Here is a 23,076-nt window from a genome sequence, read left to right on the forward strand (position 1 = left end):
TAAAAGCATCTGCATTGGTTACAACAGTCTCCAACCTTGTCTTCAATGTAATCGTTTTCATAGCTTTCATAGAGATCATTGAAGTAGGCATGTGGGCTTTGGACTGCTTCAAAATACTGACTTCTGAAGTCAGAAATCGAGGTGGCATTAGGTCAAAGCTTACACACAGGAGAGAATTTCTGTGCACAGCATCCAGTTGCAGAAGTGAAGTGATTTATATAAAGCTAGAACGTGAAGACACCTCTAGAAATCACTTAATCCATTTCTCTGCTTTAAAAGAAGATCAACTCAGCTGCCTATAAAAATAAAAAAAGGTTAATGGTATTCTCTCCATAGCTGATGAGCCTCTAGACTGATTTTGAGTATAGAAAGCCGAAAAGCACACACATTTATTTCAGCTCCGGGTGCATCGGAAAAAATCTCAAAGGATGCACCCCAAATCACAGGCTTCATAACTTTATACAACTCTCTAATTGCAGATTCAAGGATTATCTCACCTGTTCGATTCCATTTTCCACTCACCCTATGCCCCCCTCGAATTGCTTTGCAGGTTGTAAAGTGACCCCTGGTGCCAGGCATCAATCTCTTTCTTGCTGTGTTCTTCTCTTGATTCCTTGTTTCTGGCACAGTTTCCTGCCTTCTGGAATTGGTTCAAGTCCTAAACCCAGTCTTGTGGATTGCCTATTGCTGGCTTTTTCATGACGGATCAAAGTAAGTGCTTATAGGCAGAAAATGTGTTAAAAAACATGCAAGGAAGATTTGATGATTTTTGAGAGAAGGTCCATCCCACTAAGAATCTGGAACGCAAGTGGATGGAATCCCAAGAGATGGTGGTAACGTTGCTATTTTATTTCAAGAAATGAAAGAGATCCAACAGATGAATAAGATGATGTGGCACTTATTTCTCATATTAATTTGATACAAGCTTTTTAACGATCTGCTCTTATTTCTCATTTAAGTTCTGAACAAATTAGCTAATCAGCCCTCCAAAAACTTGATGTGTCCCCTCTTCTCGAATTCCATCTGGAAATCTAACTGGAAATTTCATTCCTGTTCCACAAGGAGCACTTATGCAAATAAAATGCGTGCTTAACCTGAGCCCATGTAATTATTCAGCAGTCATGCTCCTAATTTGCTGTCTCTAGTGCTGTACAATAACACTTTCAAATCCTACCAGAGGAAGAGAACACTGTGTTTTTAATGAAATGAATTGTTGTTGTCATTGGTGATTTTCATCTATTACTTTCACAAGTACACTGCAATTGTTTGTTAGCACAAAGTTCTAATACAACATATTTCTGTGTTAAACTAAACCAATATCAAACTAATAAAGAGAAGACATGTTCAGTTCAGCATATTTTAACATAAAGATGCATAGATTGAATTGTTACATCACAGGCTCTATTTCTCCTATAAGGGAGTTAGAGAGTTACGTTAGAGAGTTAGAGGAATTTGGCTAGAAATTGGTTTTATAAAAAGAAAAATAAAATGCTTGTCACTGTCTTTTTTCTCCCTTCCTCCAGCTATTAAATCTGTTCTATGATCTCAGATTGGAGAGTATACAAATGCTACAGCCCTCTCTATCTTTGGAATAGCTTTTGAGAAAAATTTAAATGCTCCGAGTTAGAGCTACATGCATGCAGGAAGCCAAAGAAAAATTATTTTACTCTGTTTCTGAATAATTTTTCCTTTTAGTTCAGTTACGATGAGACTGTTGATACCAATGGAATAATTTGGTGTGGGAGAGAGAGGAGGTAAAAAAATCTAAAGGAATTATATTTACATCTTGGGTAGAATAGAGGATTATTATTAGCAAAGAGATGTGAAGCTTCATACATAGTAGAATTTCTGTTGGCAAATACAGGAACTCAGATGGTTTGTACTTTAAATGAGGCAGTGCTTAAAATGAACTGGCCTAGACCCAAAAGCAAATGGGTAGGTAAATGTCCAAGAATTTCCTACTGAAATACTATTGCCTAAGGGACAGAATTATTTTTTTAATATACATGTGAGATGGGGAGGACATGGGGGACGGAAAGGCAGATAGTTTCTATATGGATGCTGGTTATACAGCAAGATTTGTAGATTAATCCTTCTGCCAGTGTTCCAGATTGATTGGTAACCACATGATGTGCCATCTGCCACTTAACTGATAAGTTAAACTTAGTCTTTGTTCATGTATGTTTTTACTTTTTATTTATTCCTTAAAGGACTTACTACAAGTGTCCTTCAGCTATCTTAATAAAAGAGAGTAAATAACTTAGAAAGTAGTAGATTTATATTTTTAATGAGGTATGTAGAAGCTTCAAATTATTAACTTAGTTTACTGTTTATTCCTTTTTCATAGATTATAATAAAGAATGTGTAATTCTGTGTGTGTTAGCTTGGACATGCTATGAATCCATACATCCATAGTTGAGAACTTAATAGGTTCTGAAGAATTGTTTATGTCTACGTAATGAATTAACTCTACTGAGCATTAAAGGTGCTGGGTAAGTGTGAATGTCATTTTTGAGATGCAGCACTCTGATTAATCCAGATCAGAAGCATAATTGTTAGGGTGGTTTGGAGGTTTTTTCCAGTTACGTTTCTGGTATACTTTACCATTTTATTGTGAGCTAGATTACTCCAGCTGGGTAAGTTGGAAGGAAACCAAGTGTCATGCTCAGGCAGAAAGGGGGTGATTTGGAGAAGGGCATTTATCCTAGGGAGACTTTGTGGGGAGTATTGATTCATTTCTTTAGTAGAGCTTGAGGATGAGATCTGAGTACCTGGCCATCCCACTGGAGTCAGGTGAATGTGTAAGGACAAGGAAGAGAAGTAAAGAAGAGAGCAGGGGTGGAAGTAGTTAGGTGGAATTTGTAATTTTTTGCAAGTTTTGGACACAATGGCTTAAATGCCTAGATTTAGACACAAGAGAAGGTGGACTTGGAAGTGCTGAGGCTGGAGATGAAGGTGGAGATCATAAAAATCCGGCTAAGTGAGGGAAATAAATGCACTGGACTGTCAGTGCTGAAAATCACGAGAAGGAAACCTTTCAGTTGTATTAAAAGAGCACAGTGAATGGAATGAAAAGGGCTGAAGGTAGTAAACACCACAGATAAACAGCCTATGAAACCATGCAGCTTTTTCAAAAGTTAGTGTTTAAAAAAAGGTGAAAGGAAATGAGTGGTGTTTCATTAGTATTGCAGAACTTTGACCAAGAGAGACTATTAACTATACAGAAAAAAAAAAGTTACATATTTCATTGTCTCATCATTTTGCTACAGTAGGCCACCTGATGAGAGAGAATAAGGCTAGTGTATCCAATGTATTGTAACCAGGAAAACCAGTCACCATTGGAGTGAGAGTGAGTAGTGGAAGGTGGCACGCTCCAAACTCTTAACTTTTGGACTTGTCAGGTTTGTTGCCCCTGCCATTATTCTAATCAAGAGATGCAGTAAACTCATCACATGGTTGCAGCCATGTTTAAAGCGATAAAACATTTTATTCAAAGGTCTTCATTGGAAAGCAGGCACGGTATTACGTTTAACAGATGGGAGCTATTTCCATGAATTTTCAAGTGCTTTCCAAAACAATTCCTTTGTATCAGTGTGAAAAGAGAAATCTACCCAGAGAAATGGTTTGAAGACTTCTGAGTGATTGCTTAAATCTTCTAATGTATCCATTGGCATTAAGTCTTAGACACTTAGATAACATTTTGTGTGAGATTGTTGTATCATGTCTTGATCATAAAGTAATGATTTCATGTGTGTTATTTTTAATATCATAAAAAATTTGAAGACAACTTGGGAGAATAGAACTTAAATTCAGTTTACAGTTACCTAAATTGAGGGCAATTAAGCCATCGGAAGTTTTTATTGCCCTTAGAAAGGATGAAAAATCAATAAAAATGTTAAGCTGAATTTAAGGCTAAGTAATTTAGTATGTAGAAACACATGATTTAGGCAATATCTGAGGTTGAGCTTGAGGACTTAAAGCAGAGGTTTTAAGATGTATCTTTCTTGCAAAGCATTTTCTTCTGAGCAGGCAGCTTCCAAAGGGCTTAGTGAAATTTCTATTACATTATTGAGTCATCTGCCAATTTGAATTTATGGGCATTAACTCTTCTTTAAAATCCAAGGTAAACTTCATTGTGTAATATTTTTAAACAATTATGAAATGCCTTCATAAGCCTTGACTGCCTTACAATTAAATTCTTTGTGTGCTGATTCAGTTTAGGTAATAAATATTTGTTGAAGTATTGTACATACAAAGATCCTTATTTGGTTTGTACAGAGCTTTCCATTCTTGGCTGTAACTCCCATATTCTTCTTCCACATTATTTTGAACCAATAGTATCTTTAAAGAGAGATAAATTTGAGTTCAGTGCAGATAAAGTCATCAGAGGTGATGTTCTTCATGTGATTTGTTTATATTACATTTGTGATACATGTTTCTGGTTTAATGCTTGGTTGTAATTTATTATCTTTACGCTTATTTTGGCAATTAAAATGGCCTTGAACATTAATAATGTTCATAGAATCACAGAATATGCTGAGTTGGAAGGCACCCAACAGGATCACGAAGTCCAACTCCTGACCCTGCACAGGACATCTCAAGAATAATTCCATGTGCCCGAGAGCATTGTCCAAACACTTCTTGGACTCCGTCAGGCTTGGTACTGTGACCACTTCCCTGGGGAGCCTGTCCCAGTGCCCAGCCACCCTCTGGGTGAGGAACTTCTTCCGTAATATGCAAACTAAATCTGCCCAAACTCAGCTTCATGCTGTTTCCTTGAGTCTTGTCACTGGTCACAAGAGTGAAGAGATTGGTTTTTGTCCCTCAGCTTCCCTTCATCAGGAAGTTGTAGACTGCAATGAGGTATCTCCTCAATCTTCTCCAGGCTGAACAAACCAAGTGACCTCAGCCATTCTTCGTAAGGCTTCCCCTCCAGACCCTTCACCATCCTCAAGGCCCTCCTTTGGATGCTCCCTAACAGCCTAATGTCTTTTTTATATTGTGGTTGAACAACATTTACTTGTTCCTATACTGTAATCTTCCTATCCTGTAATGGCAGGCTGAAGTAATATACTGTACTGTATACTGTCAGACTGAGAGAGTTGGGGCTGTTCAGCCTGGGGAAGAGAAGGCCCTGGAGGGACCTTTAGCAGCCTTTCAGTACCTGAAGGGGGGCCCTACAGGAAGGCTGGAGAGAGACTTTTCACAAGGGCATGTAATGAAGGACAAGAGGAATAGCTTTAACCTGAAAGAAGATAAGTTTAGATTAGATATCAGGAGGAAGTTCTTTACTCTGAGGGTGGCGAAGCACTGGAACAGGTTGTCCAGAGAAGCTGTGGATGCCCCTCACTGAAAGTGTTCAAGGCCAGGTTGGATGGGACTTCAGGCGAACCTGGTCTGGTGGAAGACATCCCTGCCCATGGCAGGGGCATTGGAACTGTATGATCTTTAAGCTCCCTTCCGACCCAAACCATTCTATGATTCTATTAATGTGTGGTGCATCGTGACTCAAGTACTTACCTAAACATCCCTCTAAAGTGGTGAAGCAAACCACAGTTCAGTCATGTCTAATCAAATATGAAAGATGTGGACTACATAAGGAAAATACAAATGATGCAAATGGCCTCTGTTTCAAATAGAACTTATGTCACTGTTTGTTCAAGTGTTTTCATAATTGTTTTCACATTGAGTCACGTATTAAAGTATCTCTTACTTTTCATAATTCCTTCCACTCTTCTCCCCACTTCAAGGTCATACATCAAGTCTTAGGAATCACACAGAGCAGAACTATTTGCAGCTCCATAGGGAGAATAGGTGTAATGCAGTCAGAACACACTTCACTGAAATCCTGTTCAGTTTCGAGCCCTGAATTGAAACAAAACCATCCTTAAAGGGAAAAAATTCAAAGGTGCTCTCGTTGGATAAAAGAGGGCTGCACTCTCATCTGGTTACATAGCAGCTGTACTTGGCAAGGGCTGTGCATTAGCCTTCAGACAAAGTACATCAGCAGAATGCAAATATTGCAGGCTTTTTGACTCTTTTAATTTCTTTTTCAAGGTGCTATGTTTCTAATTAAAACCCTTTTCAAGGACAGAAGCTCACTGCTTATGATAAAATATATCAGATATCTATTCATTTCATGATATAGTTTGTATAAAACAAACTAAAACCAAAATAACATCTATTCTTTTATCCTGTTTTTACAACACTTATAGTGATGTATAGAGAGATATTGTACATATTTATATGTACACAGAGAGTAGCTGAAACTTGTCTTTTGTTCCACTGCATAAAATTCAGTCTAATTATCATGAGATTACATTTTTTCTAAACTTCTTGTTTCTAAGTGCGAACAGTTCTTCAGTCATCTGCTGTTGATATTTACTGCCAAATCGCTGATACATAGGATTCACTTTCCATCATCTCTGCCTGATGGACTGTACTAGTTAATAAGTGCTTTTTACTTCAGCAAATGTATGCACAGGTGTGTGCATACTCTCACGCTTCAACAGTTTAACTTGTTTGACATTAACTATATTGGAAAAACTTTATTGTTGTTCTCTGAGTAGAATAAGAAAATCCAAGCAGATCAGCCCCTTGCCTTTAGGTGAGGGTGTTGTGGAAGGCACATGGAAAGGAGTACGGGTGTGCTTGGTCTTACTTTAAACATATAGGCACAATACAGTGGCTGTCTTTCTTCATCCCGTTTTCCATGAGCCAACCAGAGCCATCTGATTAATCTGCTCATGCTTAACAGTAATTAGTGTAGTGGGGGGCTATGTTCAATGAGATGTGTTCTTGACCCAATCTGTAAATGGATAAATGGTCTGTGCAGTGAGCCTTGGCAGTGGCTGTCACTTGTCTTTTTAAATGTGTGGCCCAGAAAGTGGCTGAATTCTATAATAAACATTAAAACACTTTGTAGCATAGTCTTCCACTCAGTGTTGGATACACATGCATGTCTGTACACAGATGTAGTAGTCTTCTGTCTTTTCATCTCTCTCTTTCCTTCCCCGACACCCCCTGCAATGTAATTATTCTCCTAAAATTTTTCATACACTACTTGTAGTAATATGAAGCACTTAAGAAATAATAATAAACGTAAACAATGTGTATCTTTCAGAGGTACCTTACTTAGATCTGTCATAAAATTTTTTATCATGCTGTTACATCCTTCCTTAGGCCTAGTGGCTCCTCTAGGTTTCTAGGAAAACAGTGAAGAAAATCACTAGCTTAGTAAACGTCTAGAGAAGTCTGTTAGCAGCCTAATGAAATTGCGGAAATCTGCAGAGCAACAGAGACCTCCAATTTCATCAGTGTTATGTGCAGAGGTTGACAGCACAAGAGGATTTCTGCAGGAGATAAATACATAGCTAAAAGGCATGATGAGTAACCAAACCACAAAAGTATGAGGCACAAGCTTATAAAATGCTGGAGAAAAGAATATACTGGACAAATTCCCTGCTTCAATGTGTCTGTTTTCAGCTGTGATAGAGTTAGTTTTCTTCTTAGTAGCTGGTACGGTGCTGTGGTTTGGATTTAGTATGAGAATAACGTTGATAACACACTGATGTTTTAGTTGTTAAGTAGTGCTTACCCTGAGTCAAGGACTTTCCAGTTTCCCATGCTCTGTTTTGCAGCGAGCAGGTGAGGAAGCCATGAGGAAGCACAGCCAGGACAGCTGACCCAAACTGGCTGAAGGGATATTCCACACTATGCAATATCATGGGAGTTGGCCATAAGGGGAGGGCAGTCACTGCTGGGGGAGGGATTGGATGTTGGTCACTGTGTGCTGAGCAATTGTACTGTGCATCTCTTGTTTTCGTTTGGTTTTATTTCTCTCTCTCTCCCTCTTCTTTTCATTGCTATTGTTATTGTCTAGTCATATTTTATTTTACTTTCTTACAGCTGTTAAACTGTTTTTATCTCAACCAATGAGTTTTTACATTTTTTTCTGATTCTCCTCCCCATCTCACCATGGAGGGGCTGAGAAGTGAGTGAGGCAGGGGCTGCACGCTACTTGATTGCCATCAGGGGTTAAGCCACAACAGTGTAATTCTTTACATTCTGGTTCATCCTGCAATCTGACTTCAGTTATATGAAGTTATGGTAGGTAGTTTAGTCTGTAAATATGCTTGAAAAGATAACTTAGACCACCTGCTTTTTATACTGTTTGAAACCTCAGATTCTGACTGCTTCCCATTGTCATCTGTTATCAGAGTACTTCTATTAATTTAATTAATAAGTTTACAGTTACACTGTTCAAACTGTATTTCAGTATGTAGGACAGTAGAAGTTTCAGTTGATCTATAGAGACAAAAAGGGTATTTGGTAATGCAATGTTTTTTTATAACTGGAAATATTTTATATGGTAATAAGAGAGTTTATTTTGAAAGTTGGGGGTTTTTTTGCTTAAAATATTATATAAAAGAAGAGGTATTTTTTATATTTCAGATATTTTGGTAAAATAACTTTAAATATTTGATGTATTTATACTGAGGGATAAACAAACTTATGATCACGTACACTGAGTCACTGTAGTGGAATTGGGGTACTTTGGGAACTTGGTAATTAGACACCAAAAGATATTGTAAGTTAGAAATTAGGAAAGGGAATTTAAAAGATGTGAAGTTTGTAAGTGTATAAACATATCTGTGAATAACAGGGAACTGAGAAATTGGGAAATACCAGCTGTGAGTACGTCTGTTTACTTTATAAATCTGTCTGATTTTTCCCTTTGCTTCCCCTTCCTTGCTGTCCTTGCTCTTTTTATCTTTGTTGCTTTTCCAAGATATTTCTAAGGGAAGTGTATCAGCATGCATTTTACTGCGTAAATTGCAGCTTCATTTTGACTCTGCACATGTTGGAAATGTACTGCACAATTGCCTAACACGTGTTACTCTCCTGCCTTTGTAGTTGCAGCACTACTTTTTATAGTTTCCTAGTCAAATTTAGTTGAGCCCTCATGTTTGCTTTTCTGTAGTAGTAGTACTTGAAAAAAGACAATTCCTAACAGTAATCTCTGTGGTACACCATCAGATTTCAGCTGGCTTATTCTCCTGCTTAGTCACTCATATATCATTTGAGGACTATTTTCTCTTTAGCTCAAATGCTAAAGAGAATTGACTCCTCTTTTGCCTTTTTTTCTTTAGGATTGCGTTTTTCACATGTCTCCCAAAGTTATTAAGTATTGGTATGCTATGGCCACCATGCCCCTTCCTGTTACAAGATTTTATGCGCAGCTGAAAGCTTATGGTGTTTTATAAGCTTCAGGTGCTTGCAGCTCTTTCTTCTACCAGGAATATCCATGCTGTTCCTTCATGTTACCAAGGGGTCGAGTACTTCGAGTGCTGCCACTTGCACTCAACTGTGGACTGTGAAAATGCGTTTCTCCACCATGAACAGAAAGCAGACAGTTGCACTAGCAAGTGAAAGTTGTATGTCTGTGTCAGCACTGAATATGTAAACTTGTTACTTACATTGAAAACTGGTTTTTTAGAGCTGTTAAAAAAAGAAAAATATGTATATAAATAAACTAATCATCTGTTCAGCATCCACGTATCTTTCAGATACAGCTGTGATGTTCTAATGTTCGTGTTCTTTGCCATTTCTTTCCAAAGCTCTCCAGTGTTTGGAGGCTGGCAGCTAAAAAATTCTTCTGGCATTCTCTCAGCTTCTGTGCTAGAGAATTAAACATTGCAGGGCAAGGGAGGAGCACAAAAATGGTGAGCACAGTACTCTGACTTGCCAGCTTTCAGAGCCTAAACAAATATGGTAGGAGCTTATCAGTTGGTCCTGCATTCATTCACTATCTGCCTGTACTGTTAAGTTGGCTGCACAATTAAAAATCTGATTTGGGAAAAGTGCCCTTATGTTCCCTAACATGTCCTCTGTGGGAAGAGATGTGCATGCACACTTAGAGAAACTACCTGACGAGATACCTTGCTTTAGGTTTCTTTATCTGTCAAGACAAATGAAGGTTTTTTTCTTGCGGGCATAATCCTGGTAGCTAGCACTAAAGCTGATATTCCATGAAACAGATTCTCTTTTGAGTGTGTTCTACATGAAATACAATTGCTTCCCAGTTTCATTGCTTGGAGTGCTCTATTAGCCTTTTAACCAAGACTTACCCCACTTTTGCAAGACCGTAAAGATAGAGGAAGGAGGGCAAAAAGTTTGTCTCTAGTTTGGCTTTGCAGCTGAACTGAAGTTGTTATTTTAGAAGGTTTAGAAGGTAGAGAGTGACTTAATGTAGCTATGACTCTTCATGTTTTGTGGAATAGCCTTCCTTTTCTTTGGAAAAGACTTGGATACTGCTGCCTCACCAGCAGGTTTTGTGAAAGTTAACCTTATGAGCAGTCGTGGCTCAGATGCCCGCAGACACTGGTACATGGATAGCAGTGGGGACTGCAGAGTTGGCTAAGGTTAGGATGCTGCTGTGGCTGGAAATCCCCTGCTTGGTTGGCCTTCCCTGCAGCAGAAAGACAGAAAGTGTCCGCGGTATGCTAGTAAATGTTCTATTGGAGAAAACAAATCACTCTGTGGTTGAGTTGCAGTTTCTTTCACAGGCTAATATAATAGTATTATGTAAATCTCTTTCTGTTGGATTAGTGTAATTTTAAAAAGGAAAGTAGTTGAACAAATAGTGAAAGCAGTTGGATCTGTGTTTTCAGAGTTGTGTACTGAATACTAAATTTTTAAAATAGAAAAAAAAAGTTGTCAGAAACATACCAAGACATCTTACTACTCTGATAGCAACATAATGACTTTTCTTTATTCCTGTTTCCTTGGAAGTTGACCCATTGCCAACTTCCAAACTTTGTCTTTGGAATCCAGTCCTTAGAAGATGGCATGGAAATTTACGCCATTCTTGACCTATTGTGGCAATAAATACTAGAAAATTTGTTCTTGGGGGTTACTTGAGCACCTCTTTGTCCAGCTTGGACCTTGTTCAGAGAGTTCTTGGGGCAAGAGTTTTACTCCTCACAGAAGGAACTATCTGGGAAGAGCTGGTGCAGACAGCTGGGGTTGGGAAGGAATACAGGTCTGCCACCCTAATCACTGTGATCAACCTTGTGGAAAAAATGAAAAGACTTTTTTGTGTTTTCCTTTTGATTCTGAAACAACTTTCATTATTTAAAACTCTCCTTAATTCATGCTAATGAGTAGTTGTTTTGTGATGCCACTAAGCCAGGACCAATAAAGGTTGACATATGGGTGCTTTATTGGTGCTTCCATCCCCTAACTGCATAACTTCTGCATATACATATATGTATTGTAAAGGAAGGACAATGTGTGTCATCTTATGGTATAAAGGGGATGCAGAATTGTCATGATTAGGTAATGGGTTAGTACTTGTTCTGAAGTGGGTCTGAATGTGGATGTGAAGGTATGCCTAGTGTCCTAAAAAGAGTTGGTTTAGGATAGTAATTCAATGCTAGTTGAGTAAGAATTACAAGATCACAAAACAGATTACTGTTAACAGAAGTATTTTTTCTCATATCAAACTGTCATCCTGCTTTGCTGTTTAACCTGATTCTGCCATGTGGGACAAAAATTACATCAGATACTTTATGAAATGTGAATTTGTAATTTACTTCGGGGGGGGTGGGGAGACTAGAGGGGGGGTTGGGGTAATTGTCTCATAAAACTGCAATCATTTTTTTACTCTATACACATTAAATCAAACCTACTTAAAAGGAACTTAAAAAACTAAAGGGCTTTTCTGGCTTTGAAGACACTGTATGAATGAATGCTGAATCTGAAACTGTAGAATCTGTGGGAGGATATTACTGGATATTAGATGAGTATTAGACTATAGAGAGCTGACTTATAACAGCTTGTCACTGCAGTTCTACAGGGGAATGCCCAGTAAATACCTTTGCTTTACACAACCCCTCTGCTTTTAAAACAGGAGCTTAGAGAGAGTTGTAAAATGGTATGGCTTGGGGATCCTAGGCATGAAATAGCTCCTTTGATTGCAGCTTAAGTGTGATCTGCGTGTACAGCATTTAATAACAAACAACTGATTGTGCAGTTGTGTGCTGAATACCACAACAACAACAATAAGAAGGTTATTTGGTTTATAAGTGGCACTTACTCTAGATAGTTGTTAGTTGACAACCTTCTTACAATCTTGAGCAATGTCAAAGATTTTTGGAGCCTCACATCCTATAAATGGTGGATAAGACCAATCTATAAAGTCATGTGCTTTTAAACAATGTATTGGTACTCTGATAATACTTCTATATTGAATTGTGATAGATCAGGACATCCTTCAAACATGTTGTGGATGAAGGAAAAAAGAAAAAGACTGAAAAAATAAATTGCATAGCTCAGAAGAGGAAAGAGATCTGCTTGTCTTATGTGGTCCCCTTTGTTTCAGTAGGTCAGCCTCGTGCTGTAACATCATAGTTGACCCATTGCCAAAATAAGATTAAACAGCCTTAGCCTTAAAGGCTTTGTAAGCATGAAGTGGGTTTGGGGAATGATGTAATTCAAATACGAGTAATAATATGGAAAAATCATCATGTCAATGAAACACAGACAACTCTTAATCCCCACCAACTTTTATAATTAAATCTTCTTGGATATCAAAATATTTTGTATGTTTGTGTAGTTCATAGTTACCTTTTTACTTTTTTACTCCAGAGCTATTGTTAGAAGTAATTTTGGATTTAATATTTTGGGTTTGTGGTTGCTGAATTTGTTTAATTTGTATTGTGGGGATTTTGGTTTTTTAGGTGCAGGGAGGTTTCTGGTTTTATGTTGGAATTTTTTGGGTTTTTTCGGATTTTTTTTTGTTGCTGTTTGTTTTTCATAATGAAGCCATGGGTTTTGCTAAATTTACAGGATAAGCATTGATAAGAAGGTAATTAGTCACTCAGCATTCAAGCCTATCGATGAGCAGAAACATTTTTCTTCCTCTGTCAGGCAGTTTAGACTTCTAGGCTGAAAGCCAGTCAGATGGTCAAAAGACAAACAGCAGCTTTTTTCTTCGTTGTGGTCCATGAGCTTCAGTACCTGTTCAGAGTTGTAATGATGCCTGCGTCTGTCTACTGCTCAGCTTTGTTGTTTCTCTGAAACTGTGAACTTCCTGCAGAGCTGGCTGCTTTTTAAATAAAGCTTTATATCTCTCTGGAGGTGTGCATGCTGTGGGGAAGAGTGTGAGAATCACTGCTTTCTCACAGTAAACAAGGGCCAGAAAGACTGTGTTTTCACTTCTAAGCAGCAGTGCAAATACCTCTATTCTGACTGGCTATCCCACAGTGCAAAATTGCTCAGACCTTGGAGATCAAACTCAGAGGTGCTGTTGCAGGAAGATTTTTTGTGAAATTGAATTGAACCAAGCAGAGAAGGCTGATGTACCTTAGGTTATCTTGTCTAGCTCTTTGCTGCCAGTTCAGGATGACGCAGATATTCCTGAGATCTATGCCTTCTCTGCCAGTCAAATATGAATGTCTTAGGTGTCTAAGAGCATCTCTAATAACACTAGCAGACCAAGTCTGGGCAAGTGAAGCAGGTCTTCCAGCCTACATGTGATAGAGAAGAGGATATAATGAAGCAGGTCTTCCAGCTTACATGTGATAGAGAAGAGGATATGATGTGGTCTAAAGCATGCCCTGTCCACTGCAGTTTGCAATAATGTGTAGATCCCCCTATGGTAAATCTGACCCTTGACAACTTTGTGCAGAATTGCTGGGGGGTGGAATTTAAGGCAAGGACTTTTGTTATGCAAAATAACATCATCTCAGGTTCATGAACTGATTTCATTAAATAATGAATAATGAAACTTGAATGGTGATGGTAACATTGAAATAAAACCAAACCTCAGCTTAAGACTGTTGATTGCTTCTCTTTGAGTTTACTTCTCTCATGCATGGCTGCATTCAAAGATTTCACAACTGGTAGTGGCTTCTTTACAATCACTTTCTAGGAATTCATAGGGGTCAGCATAGAAATGATGTCATGAAATGTGTAGCTTCGAGTGATTCCCACTTGGCAAATTGTCATTATGTGATGCCCTTTTTCTGGGTGATGCATCTTCCTAGAGATCTCCCTGTCAACTGTAATTAGTTAACTACTAATAAAGTTAGCTCCTCTTCCGGGTACTGGGTGCAATTATACATGCCTAAATGTTATACAGCTGTTCAGGTAGTCAAGCCTACTAGGGTCAGCTTTGACTTAACTGCTGCTCTAAGTCTGCTTTAGAGAACAGCACTTGCTCGGTTAACAGGGTAGGCTAACTTAAGAAAATTTTCTCATTATTATAATTCAGTAATTCTACCATTTCTTCTTATGGTATAAAAAACAAGAACAGAATTTCTAGAGAATCTTCTGCAAGAGATTAGGGAAACATAAGAGGAAAACTCAGCAGTATTAGAAATCCCATTCTGGCTTTAGTTCAACTAGATTCCTGGAGATTTCTGATCTAAATCAATGGGTACATCTAGCAACAGCAGGCTTATACATCAGTGATAACATGCTGGAGTTAGAAACTACCTTGAGTTTCTTCTGGTTTGTAACAGAAACATAGGTTTTTGCTTCTCAGGATCTTGGTATTTTTCTTATCTTCAAAGTCATTATCCTTAACAACATGGTACAATAACTGTAATTATTGATATTACTGTATTTAGTCAGTGCTTTTGAAGCTAAAAACCAAAGCTGTGTCATGAAATGCAGTGTCGTTTCAAAAACTTTTTAAAAAACAAACTTGAGGATAGAGTAAAGTGAATATTGACAGATCATATTGTAAGAAAGTAAAATTGTAAGAAGCTAAAATTTTAAGAAACTAAGAACTTTCTCACTTGCAGAACACACACAAAAAAATCTTCAACATGCGTATGGAAGGAGAAATCCAGAAAACATTCTTTTGCCCATTAATTCCCACTGCAAGTATTCGTCAAAAATCCAGTGATGCTCACAGATGTTGTCTTTTACTTACAGACATGCTGAAATGTGTACATTTGTGTGATATAAAAGCCATATCTTAACTTACCTTCTCTACCTCTTCCAAGGTTTTTTTTAAGTATTACTCTAGATAGCATAAAAAGCAGTAATATACTGTAGTCAAGCAGAGTTAACAGCTAGTTTTCCCCACCACAGTAAACAGAGGCAGCTCTTAACTCTAAATTTTCTTTAACCAAATATCCATTTTTTTATTTTTTTTTTTATTTTAGTGGGCAATTTGCTGTAGTGAAAAAATGCCGCGAGAAAAGTACTGGTCAGCAGTTTGCAGCTAAATTCATCAAAAAAAGGAGAACGAAATCCAGCCGGCGTGGAGTAAGCCGGGAAGATATTGAGCGAGAAGTTGGCATACTAAAAGAGATTCGACATCCTAATGTGATTACGCTTCATGATGTTTATGAGAACAAAACAGATGTCATTCTTATTCTGGAACTGTAAGTAGCTCTAGAGACCTAGCAGAATATTTCTTTCTTTGTTTTTTTAAAAACATATACTTTGAAAATTGTGTGATTTAATGGAAGTTCCTTATCGTCCCACAAGAAGATAGGTAATAGCCTTAGAATTCTTTATTTCTAAGTCAGTGTTGTAGCCTCCTGATTTCTACACGTATTTTTCACTCTAAATGCACTACAAGGTTTAAAAAAAAAAAAAAGAAATCTGTGTATTTAGGATTTTTCTATGCTTATTACTTTAATCATTGTTGATGTTACGGATCCAGAAGAATACCCTGGAACTAAATAAACTAATTTGAAGATAAGACCGGAAGGAAATAGAGATTCTAAGTAGAGGTAGTTTAGCAAATTTTGCTGTGTTTTCATGTTGGTATAAAGTGGCCTCAGTGAATGTTTTTTCTCTTTTTTTTTTTAACCCACATTAAACAGAACAGAATTTTTCCAGTTCTGTCTTGTTGAAATGTGAACTGCACTCTCACATTGCTTCATATTGTCTTAGTTCCCGATTTTTCATTCAATGTCATTGCTAGATTGAGGTGAATATGTCAGGAGGGACTATTTCTGCATTTTTTCAAGTGTGCCTTCCAGTTCCTCATAGACTGCAAGTGTAGACCCAAGCATTATTCACCTTTAAGAGTTTGTGAATGCCTGCTGGTGGCATGTGCATGTCATTACATAGGTTGAATGCCTGACACTGTATTATTGCCATACTTGCTCTGTATCAGTTAAATATGCTTGAGAGTAAGTATTTTGTGCAAGCAGAATATTTGGTACCAGAGTCTTGGGCAGCACTTGTGTCTTTTCCTTGTTCATGTGTTTTTTTCTTATGTAGGTTATGTTTTCCTGTTTATTAGCTTTGTTAAATGGTATTTCTACTTACCTTATAAAGATACTTCAGTGTTGTATGCCTTCAGTAGCATGTGTAGATTTGCAGTATAGATTTTAAAAGAAAACTGGTAGGTTCTTCTTTTCTATGGTATACGCATCTATGATGCTGCTTTTTTATGTTTATATAAACGTATTTTTACACTTCTAGTTCAGCACATGATGGTTTGTTGTAATACTTATCATCTGGATTGGTTTTTCTAGTTCCAGAAATATACACTTCCATTGGTTTGTCACATCTGAATACTTTAAAGTATTTTTTTTAAAGCTAAATTATCCTGTATAAAGTAGAAATTCTTTATATTCTTGCTACTTTTGGTATTTGTTCAGAACTCTTTTAAGTGTGTTGTGCATACACAGCAAAATTAATGTGATGCTTCTTCCTCCCCCCGGTTAATATTAACTCTCTCATTCTTTTGCTCTATAACCTTATTCTCAGTATATTATTCTGCATCACTTTTTGCTCTGTAATCTGTCCAGATGAGATCAGGCCCGTGTCTGTACTTGAAAGCCATGAGGAATATTGGTAATTGTGGACAGTGGTAGGAGTGATGGGACTGTTCCACCCTCCCCACTTTGTACATGAAATAGGAGCTCTTTTGGCAGCAAGGTTGCTGTGTGTGTCAGTGTATACCCACTACTGTCTATTAAATAGAAGAAGATGTCGCTTCTGACAACCTGTGTTAGTATTTCATAAGCTTGATGGCATGAAGCTCAGCAAACTATTTACATTAAAATTTAGCTAATTATTTTGCCTAGTTAAAAATCCCTGTATTGTTTCAATTGGAGATTTTTTTTTCCACTTTTCCAAACTGCTTTGTGAGTCTTTCAAGTTGAAGAAGTGCTATTTTGGATTTCACAAAGGTAATGCATTTATTTGTTTAAACAGTTGAAGAGGAAAAGATGAGGTTAGCAAACCCTTTGTAAACTGAATATACTAATTGCTACAAAGTTTCGTATCTCTCAAAATCACTATGATATTATGTAAAGCTATTGAAAAGACAAGACTGTCATTCTAATCTTAGGCTTAGACACTTAAATATGTAATCTCTTTTCTCTAATGTTCTAAATTCATATTTTGCTTAGGGATCTACCCTTTTGACAGTCTTTTTTCTTACGGAAGAATTTCGTACAAACAGAAATAAAGCTGAAAGCTCATTATATAACCTGTTTTGCCATTCTCAGAATCCATCCTAAGTATCCCTTTCCCCTTCTAATTAGAACATCATATATTTCCTGGGAATTGTGTTCCTTTCTGGCTACAATATGGAGCCAGTATACCACATAAAGACACCATTTTGTATAACTGAGCTACTGCCACTGCCCTTTTGTTGCCAGATGTTAACATGTGCAGTCCCAGGGCAACAGGGTCTGTGGGCTATTCACTATTGATTTTAATTTCCTACTTTAGCAAGAGGTTTGCTGTATTGCAAACAGCCTTATAAACATTTAGAGTAGTCAGGGATGTTATCAAAATTCTGGGTCTTAGTAACAGGTGTCTCCTTCTGTGATTTAGAAATAACCTTTGAAATTCCCGCTCAATGGACTATTTCATCATCTTGAAAGGAATGTTACACATATTACATACAAACTGGAAGACAATGTCTTTTCATCATCTAACTTAAAATCTTAATAGTTTTCTTTTTTTTTGTTTTGTCACACAAATAAATGAATTAGTAGTACTTTTTTCTATCCGGCTGCAGCAATTAGAGTCTGTTGTATGTTAGCAATACTAAGCTACTTCTAGTGAGCTCTGCTGAAACCATCATTTTATCAGTCTTCGCAGACTAGGAAACACAGATATCTCTGCACAGTGATAATTATTTTCTTTCCTTAAGCCTGTTTTGCACCTACTTGGTTCCCCTTTTGCCAGCCTGGGATGCATAATTTCTCTCTTCAATTTTGCGTTCCCTTGCACTTTATTATGTCTTTATTTAGACTGCAGACCTGCAAAATATACTCAGTTGGTGGTGCTTTGTAGGGCCTTCTTTATAGTTTCTTGGTGCAACACAAAGAAAAAATGCTTTCATCCTAAATTATATAGTAATTCCTTAGAATGTGCAGAAGCAATACAGCTGTTCTCACCTTTTAAAATGGCTTGATAGCAATAGCTGACTCCTTTCACTTGGAAGCTGTGGATGGAGTTAGGTATTCATATTTTTCTCTGCAAACAATATACCTTCATTTCTGAATTTGAAATCTTAATTTAAGGTGATTGGCTCTCGTAGCGTGGTTCTGAGTGATAAGTATCTGGTTTTAAAATTAAAAAAAAATAGAAAGCTTTGAAAGCATTAGCTCAGAAAGAAAGGAATAACGTTAACGTACAAGTGATTATGCATTAAATACTGGGATTTATGCTTTATTTAAAAACTTTCTATAAAACTTAGTCCTGTGCATCCCAGTGTCTCAGAGAGTGTTTCCACTTCATTGGTACCTTCATAATATTAGCCGTAACAGAACAGTGCAAGGAGACGATCATAGATCCCTGTATAAAAATTATGACAAAATCATGAGTTTCTCGTTGAAGAGTAAATCAAAGCAAATAATGATGAACTCTGAATTCCTCTTCTATCTTATTGGGGTGTTAATTTAACCTGATACACTGGAAGACAGTAATAGCTTGTTTTCCACAGAAGATTGAAGTCTTCACACTGTTTCTTTAATTTTCAGTTATCTTTTGATAGAAACAACTCTGAGATTTTTGTTAATTTTACCTGTAAGTAAATAAGACAGTTGTTTTCGACTGGCTTTGCACTGAAATTTGAGAGGGGGATTAAATATTTGCTGCTTTCTGGGATGTATCAGCAGATTAGCAAACTGTGACACTAATCTGTAGATCTTGTGCCACCGTTAGATTTCAAAATCCTAATTCCAGGCCCACAGGCAGATGCACAGGGGATGTGTAGAAAGATAAGAACAAAGGCTTGACAGGGCTGAAAAGAAAGACACTAGAGCTGGTGTGACTCTGCCACACACTGAGCACATCTTGAGGGGAGAACTGATGGAATTCTTCTTTAACTTAGTTTATGTTGTTTTGAAATCTAAGCAAGATAAATGTTTTTTCAAGGGGTTTGGGCCTAGGTTTTGGGGCTTGTTTGTGGATTTTTAAATTCACTAGAAATCCTTAGATAATCATTAATTATAATTAAGGTGCTATTACATTAAAGCAATGTGATCATAGCATATGACCGAGTCATTACGAGGTGACCATGCTAACTTTGAAGGTTAATTGTTTCTAAGTTCCCTGAGCCGGTTTCCATAATGACTTCCTCTGAGATCTGGTGATCAGTTCTGTTTCGTAGTTAGGAAAGCCTGGCAGCTTGCAAAAGCACTATCCAGAAATCCTTTTTCCACAGGTGTGATGTATTTTCTTTCCCAGAGGGAGATATTTGAGTTGCAATCACATCTGTCAGCCTTCCTTTTGGGAAGGCTGGGAAATGCTTTTACCACTATTGCATTTTATAAAAAAGAATGTAGTTGACCAAAAGCTTTAATTTACTTGTCTCATTTCAGGAAAACTATCACTTCTCCCTAGAAATACAAGTGAAACAACACATACCAGCTTTGCTCTTAGTGAAAATGTTTATACAAAATATTTCTAAAAACATGTGCTCTGCTACTTGAAAACAGTATAAGAGGTAGTCATGTTATAAACATGAAAATAGATTTACTCAGCCCTTATGACTTTCTCTGTTATAACATGGTCTATAATGTAACGTCCTTTAGGATTGTGACTGTCATAAAGCATAAATTCATATTTTATTGAGCAAGATATTTGAACAACCTATTATGACTGCAAAACTATTACTTAATTTAAATGTAAACAGAAAGGAACATTAAAAAAGTAACATTTTAAAGGAAAACAGTACGTGAAGATGAACAGATACAGCCATAAAGGAATATAGCTGTGACTTGACTTGTAATCAAGCTTCTGTGTTAATCTGAAGGGGTATAGGTTGTTGTCCATCACCTTAGGGCATAGAAGAAGAGACTGGGAAACTGTTTGGTAATTCCTACCAGCAAACAGAGAAATTGAACAGTGAGGAGCTCTGTGCTTTCAGAGGATACCAGGTACAGATACTCCAAAGTGCTCTACAGGACGAAGCCGCAGTGCTTGGTGAACCTCTTGCCTCTACTCCCTTTAGGAAGCCATCTTTATCCAGCCAGTGGTTGGGGCAACAGTCTTTAAGATGCTGGCTGCGTGTGCCCTTCTGTAGAGCCCCAAGGGCAGGCTGGGAGCAAGTTTCTGTGGCTCAGAAAACTTGTGGGTTGGTCTGGTTTCAGTCAGATTTCAGCAAGGTGTTTGTGCACCTGCAACCCCAAAGCTAACTTAGAAAGAAGACTCTGTTGTAATGGAGGTGGAAACAGTGTACTTCTTGGGAGAAGATGACATTCAAAAAGATCCATGAAAGGGGCTGTTGTCTCTGCCACCTTCTTTAGATTAACACTGCTTCTGTGTGTGAAATGGGATATACACAGGTACAGTGGTGGAATGGGACTCTCTGCTTGGCTTCTGACTCCTCTTCTGAAGGTGACTGGGTTAATAAAATGTGCAGAGTTTGTATATTATGGGACTGTGTTGACCTGGCTGAGGCACAGGACTAGACTGGAAAACTCAGCAGCATTTTAGGAGGTTTGTGAAGACTGCAATAACTTACATAGCCAGTGTCTTTACTGGATTCTTATAACCCATTTCTTGATCTGCAATATCTGGAAATCCAGTCAAGATCATTTAGTTATTCTGGATATGTAATCTGATTAGGAAATCTCTAAAACCAGGCTCTGTTGATATATCTGAGAACACTGTAATTCCATGAATTAATTCTGGAAATTAAAGTTGTAACATATATGGAGTGTGGACCTGTATTAACACTCCGTGACTCGCTTGAAGTAATTGCCTTGCAGTGATACTATGGTTGTCTGTATACCTGTGATAACACAGCTTAATATCAGACCTGCCAGAGTCAGCAAAAGGGTAGGGAATAAGCAGTCTCCTGACAAGCAAGCTAAGAAACACAACCACCATTACTGATCTCCCATGGGGATGTGGGTCGCAGCCCCTACACGGTGAGAAAGGGAGGTTGCCTGGAGCAGAGGGACCTTTCAGGGAAGCCAGGCTTTTCTGAGCTTCCAGGTGAAGCTGCTTATGCATGCTAGTTTAACATTTTAGTCATCATTGCTATAGAAACCTTTTTCTCTTATGCCTTATGTCCCTACCAGTAAAAGTAAGCAGCAGACACAGCTAGATGCGCACTGTACTTGCCAGCAATGGTAGCACCCAGAGGGAGGACATGGGTTACTGAACTTGCCCCCCACCCCAATTCAGGAGTTACCAGCAGGAGAATTCACAGTGGCCCACTCTCTGAGGTCAGCCTGCATAGAATCTCAACTGAGACATTAAGGGCAAGATGTGTAACATGAAGGAGCACACCAAAGTCCCATAGACCAGAGGTACTGGAACAAACCTTTGAATGCTTACAGGCAGTCCCTCCTCACTCATCTACTCATTAAACAAGGGCTGCCAAGTCACTTAGGGAGGCAATACTTAGGCAACAAAAGAAGCACACAATATTTCAGAAAAATCTACTGCTTTTGCCAATGAACTTCCAGTTTAAAAAAAAAAAACAAAACAAAACAAAACAAAAAAAAACCAACAAACAACATTTCAGGCCTTTTAGCTTCCTTGGCCCCAGCTTCAAGATTTGCAAGCACCAGGTATATTACCTGTGAAATACAGATAACATTTTATTTCATGCTATTATAAGGCTTATGATATAACCATTAAAGAAATGTCACAACAACTAACCTGTGGCAAAGACAGAAGGATAATATTCAGCAGTGCTGAAGAAAAGCTATATGTGATCTGATGCAATTAACTTCACAAATGTCATGCCTTTGATAAGTGTAAAAATGCATATACATCAAACTTGTAATGTCGTGCAAACTTTTAGGGTATGAAATTGCACAAATCAGAATAATTGCAGATAAGAAGAAGCTTAAGATGCAGAGGCTCTTTCCATTTTGCATAAATGCAGTTAAGTTTCTTTTACTAGCTATCTTGAAAAGATATAAACCTTGGGAATTATATCTTTCTCTTGGGGTCTAAAAGGGATATGTGTAATCAGTGCTAATATTCATAGGTGACTAATAAGTTTCACAGACTGCATTAAAATGCCAACAGGAGTAAGAGCAATCTTGACCAGCCATAAAACATGTCAATACCTGTGTGGCACTGTCACAGTCTGTTTGAGACTGCGGAGTGGACAGCACGGTGCTTCGAGTTGGCATTGCTGCAAATGCCTGTCCTGAGTACTTCTCTTGTATCTCTGATGGCTGATGAAGGCTTTAGGCATCAGCTGTTTTAGGCACTTTTGCTGTTTAACTGGGTGGGCAATCTTCATGAAAAGTAATCTGGATACAGTCTTTTGGTGCAGTTTCCGAGGCTTTTCCTCAGCTGAGGATCCAGCTTTGCTGGTTTCCCAGACTCTGGTGGCTAGCTCAGTGCCAAACCGTGCTGAGTGCATAAAGATGCTGATGCCCGCGGCTGGGGCAGTAGCCACAGTGAGTCTGCCGGCTCCACGTGGCATGGGGAGCTCCAGTAAACTGTAAACTGTGCTCCAGTTTACATCCTCCTGGCAACTGCAGCAAGCATCCACTTGTAAATATGTGGAAGCAAGTTTCACATGATGCGTAAGTCCTTTAGTCCAATAATTGGAAAGGAAGAGAAATGCCGGCACTGTGTCACCATCCAGTGCTGCGTTCATCATCACAA

General features: G+C 38.0%; 1 protein-coding gene across 2 annotated transcripts in view; it reads left to right on the forward strand.

Annotated features, from left to right (window-relative positions):
• The window catches only part of DAPK1 (death associated protein kinase 1), a 90,841-nt gene that overhangs the window by 26,957 nt on the left and 40,808 nt on the right, over nt 1-23,076 (forward strand). For both annotated transcript variants that reach the window (XM_064641303.1, XM_064641304.1), the window contains exon 2: nt 15,180-15,401. In XM_064641303.1, coding sequence (XP_064497373.1) covers nt 15,180-15,401 — 222 coding nt within the window. The remainder of the gene's footprint in view (nt 1-15,179; nt 15,402-23,076) is intronic.

This window comes from Pseudopipra pipra, chromosome Z (genome assembly GCF_036250125.1).
Source record: "Pseudopipra pipra isolate bDixPip1 chromosome Z, bDixPip1.hap1, whole genome shotgun sequence".
NCBI classification, from domain to species: domain Eukaryota; kingdom Metazoa; phylum Chordata; class Aves; order Passeriformes; family Pipridae; genus Pseudopipra; species Pseudopipra pipra.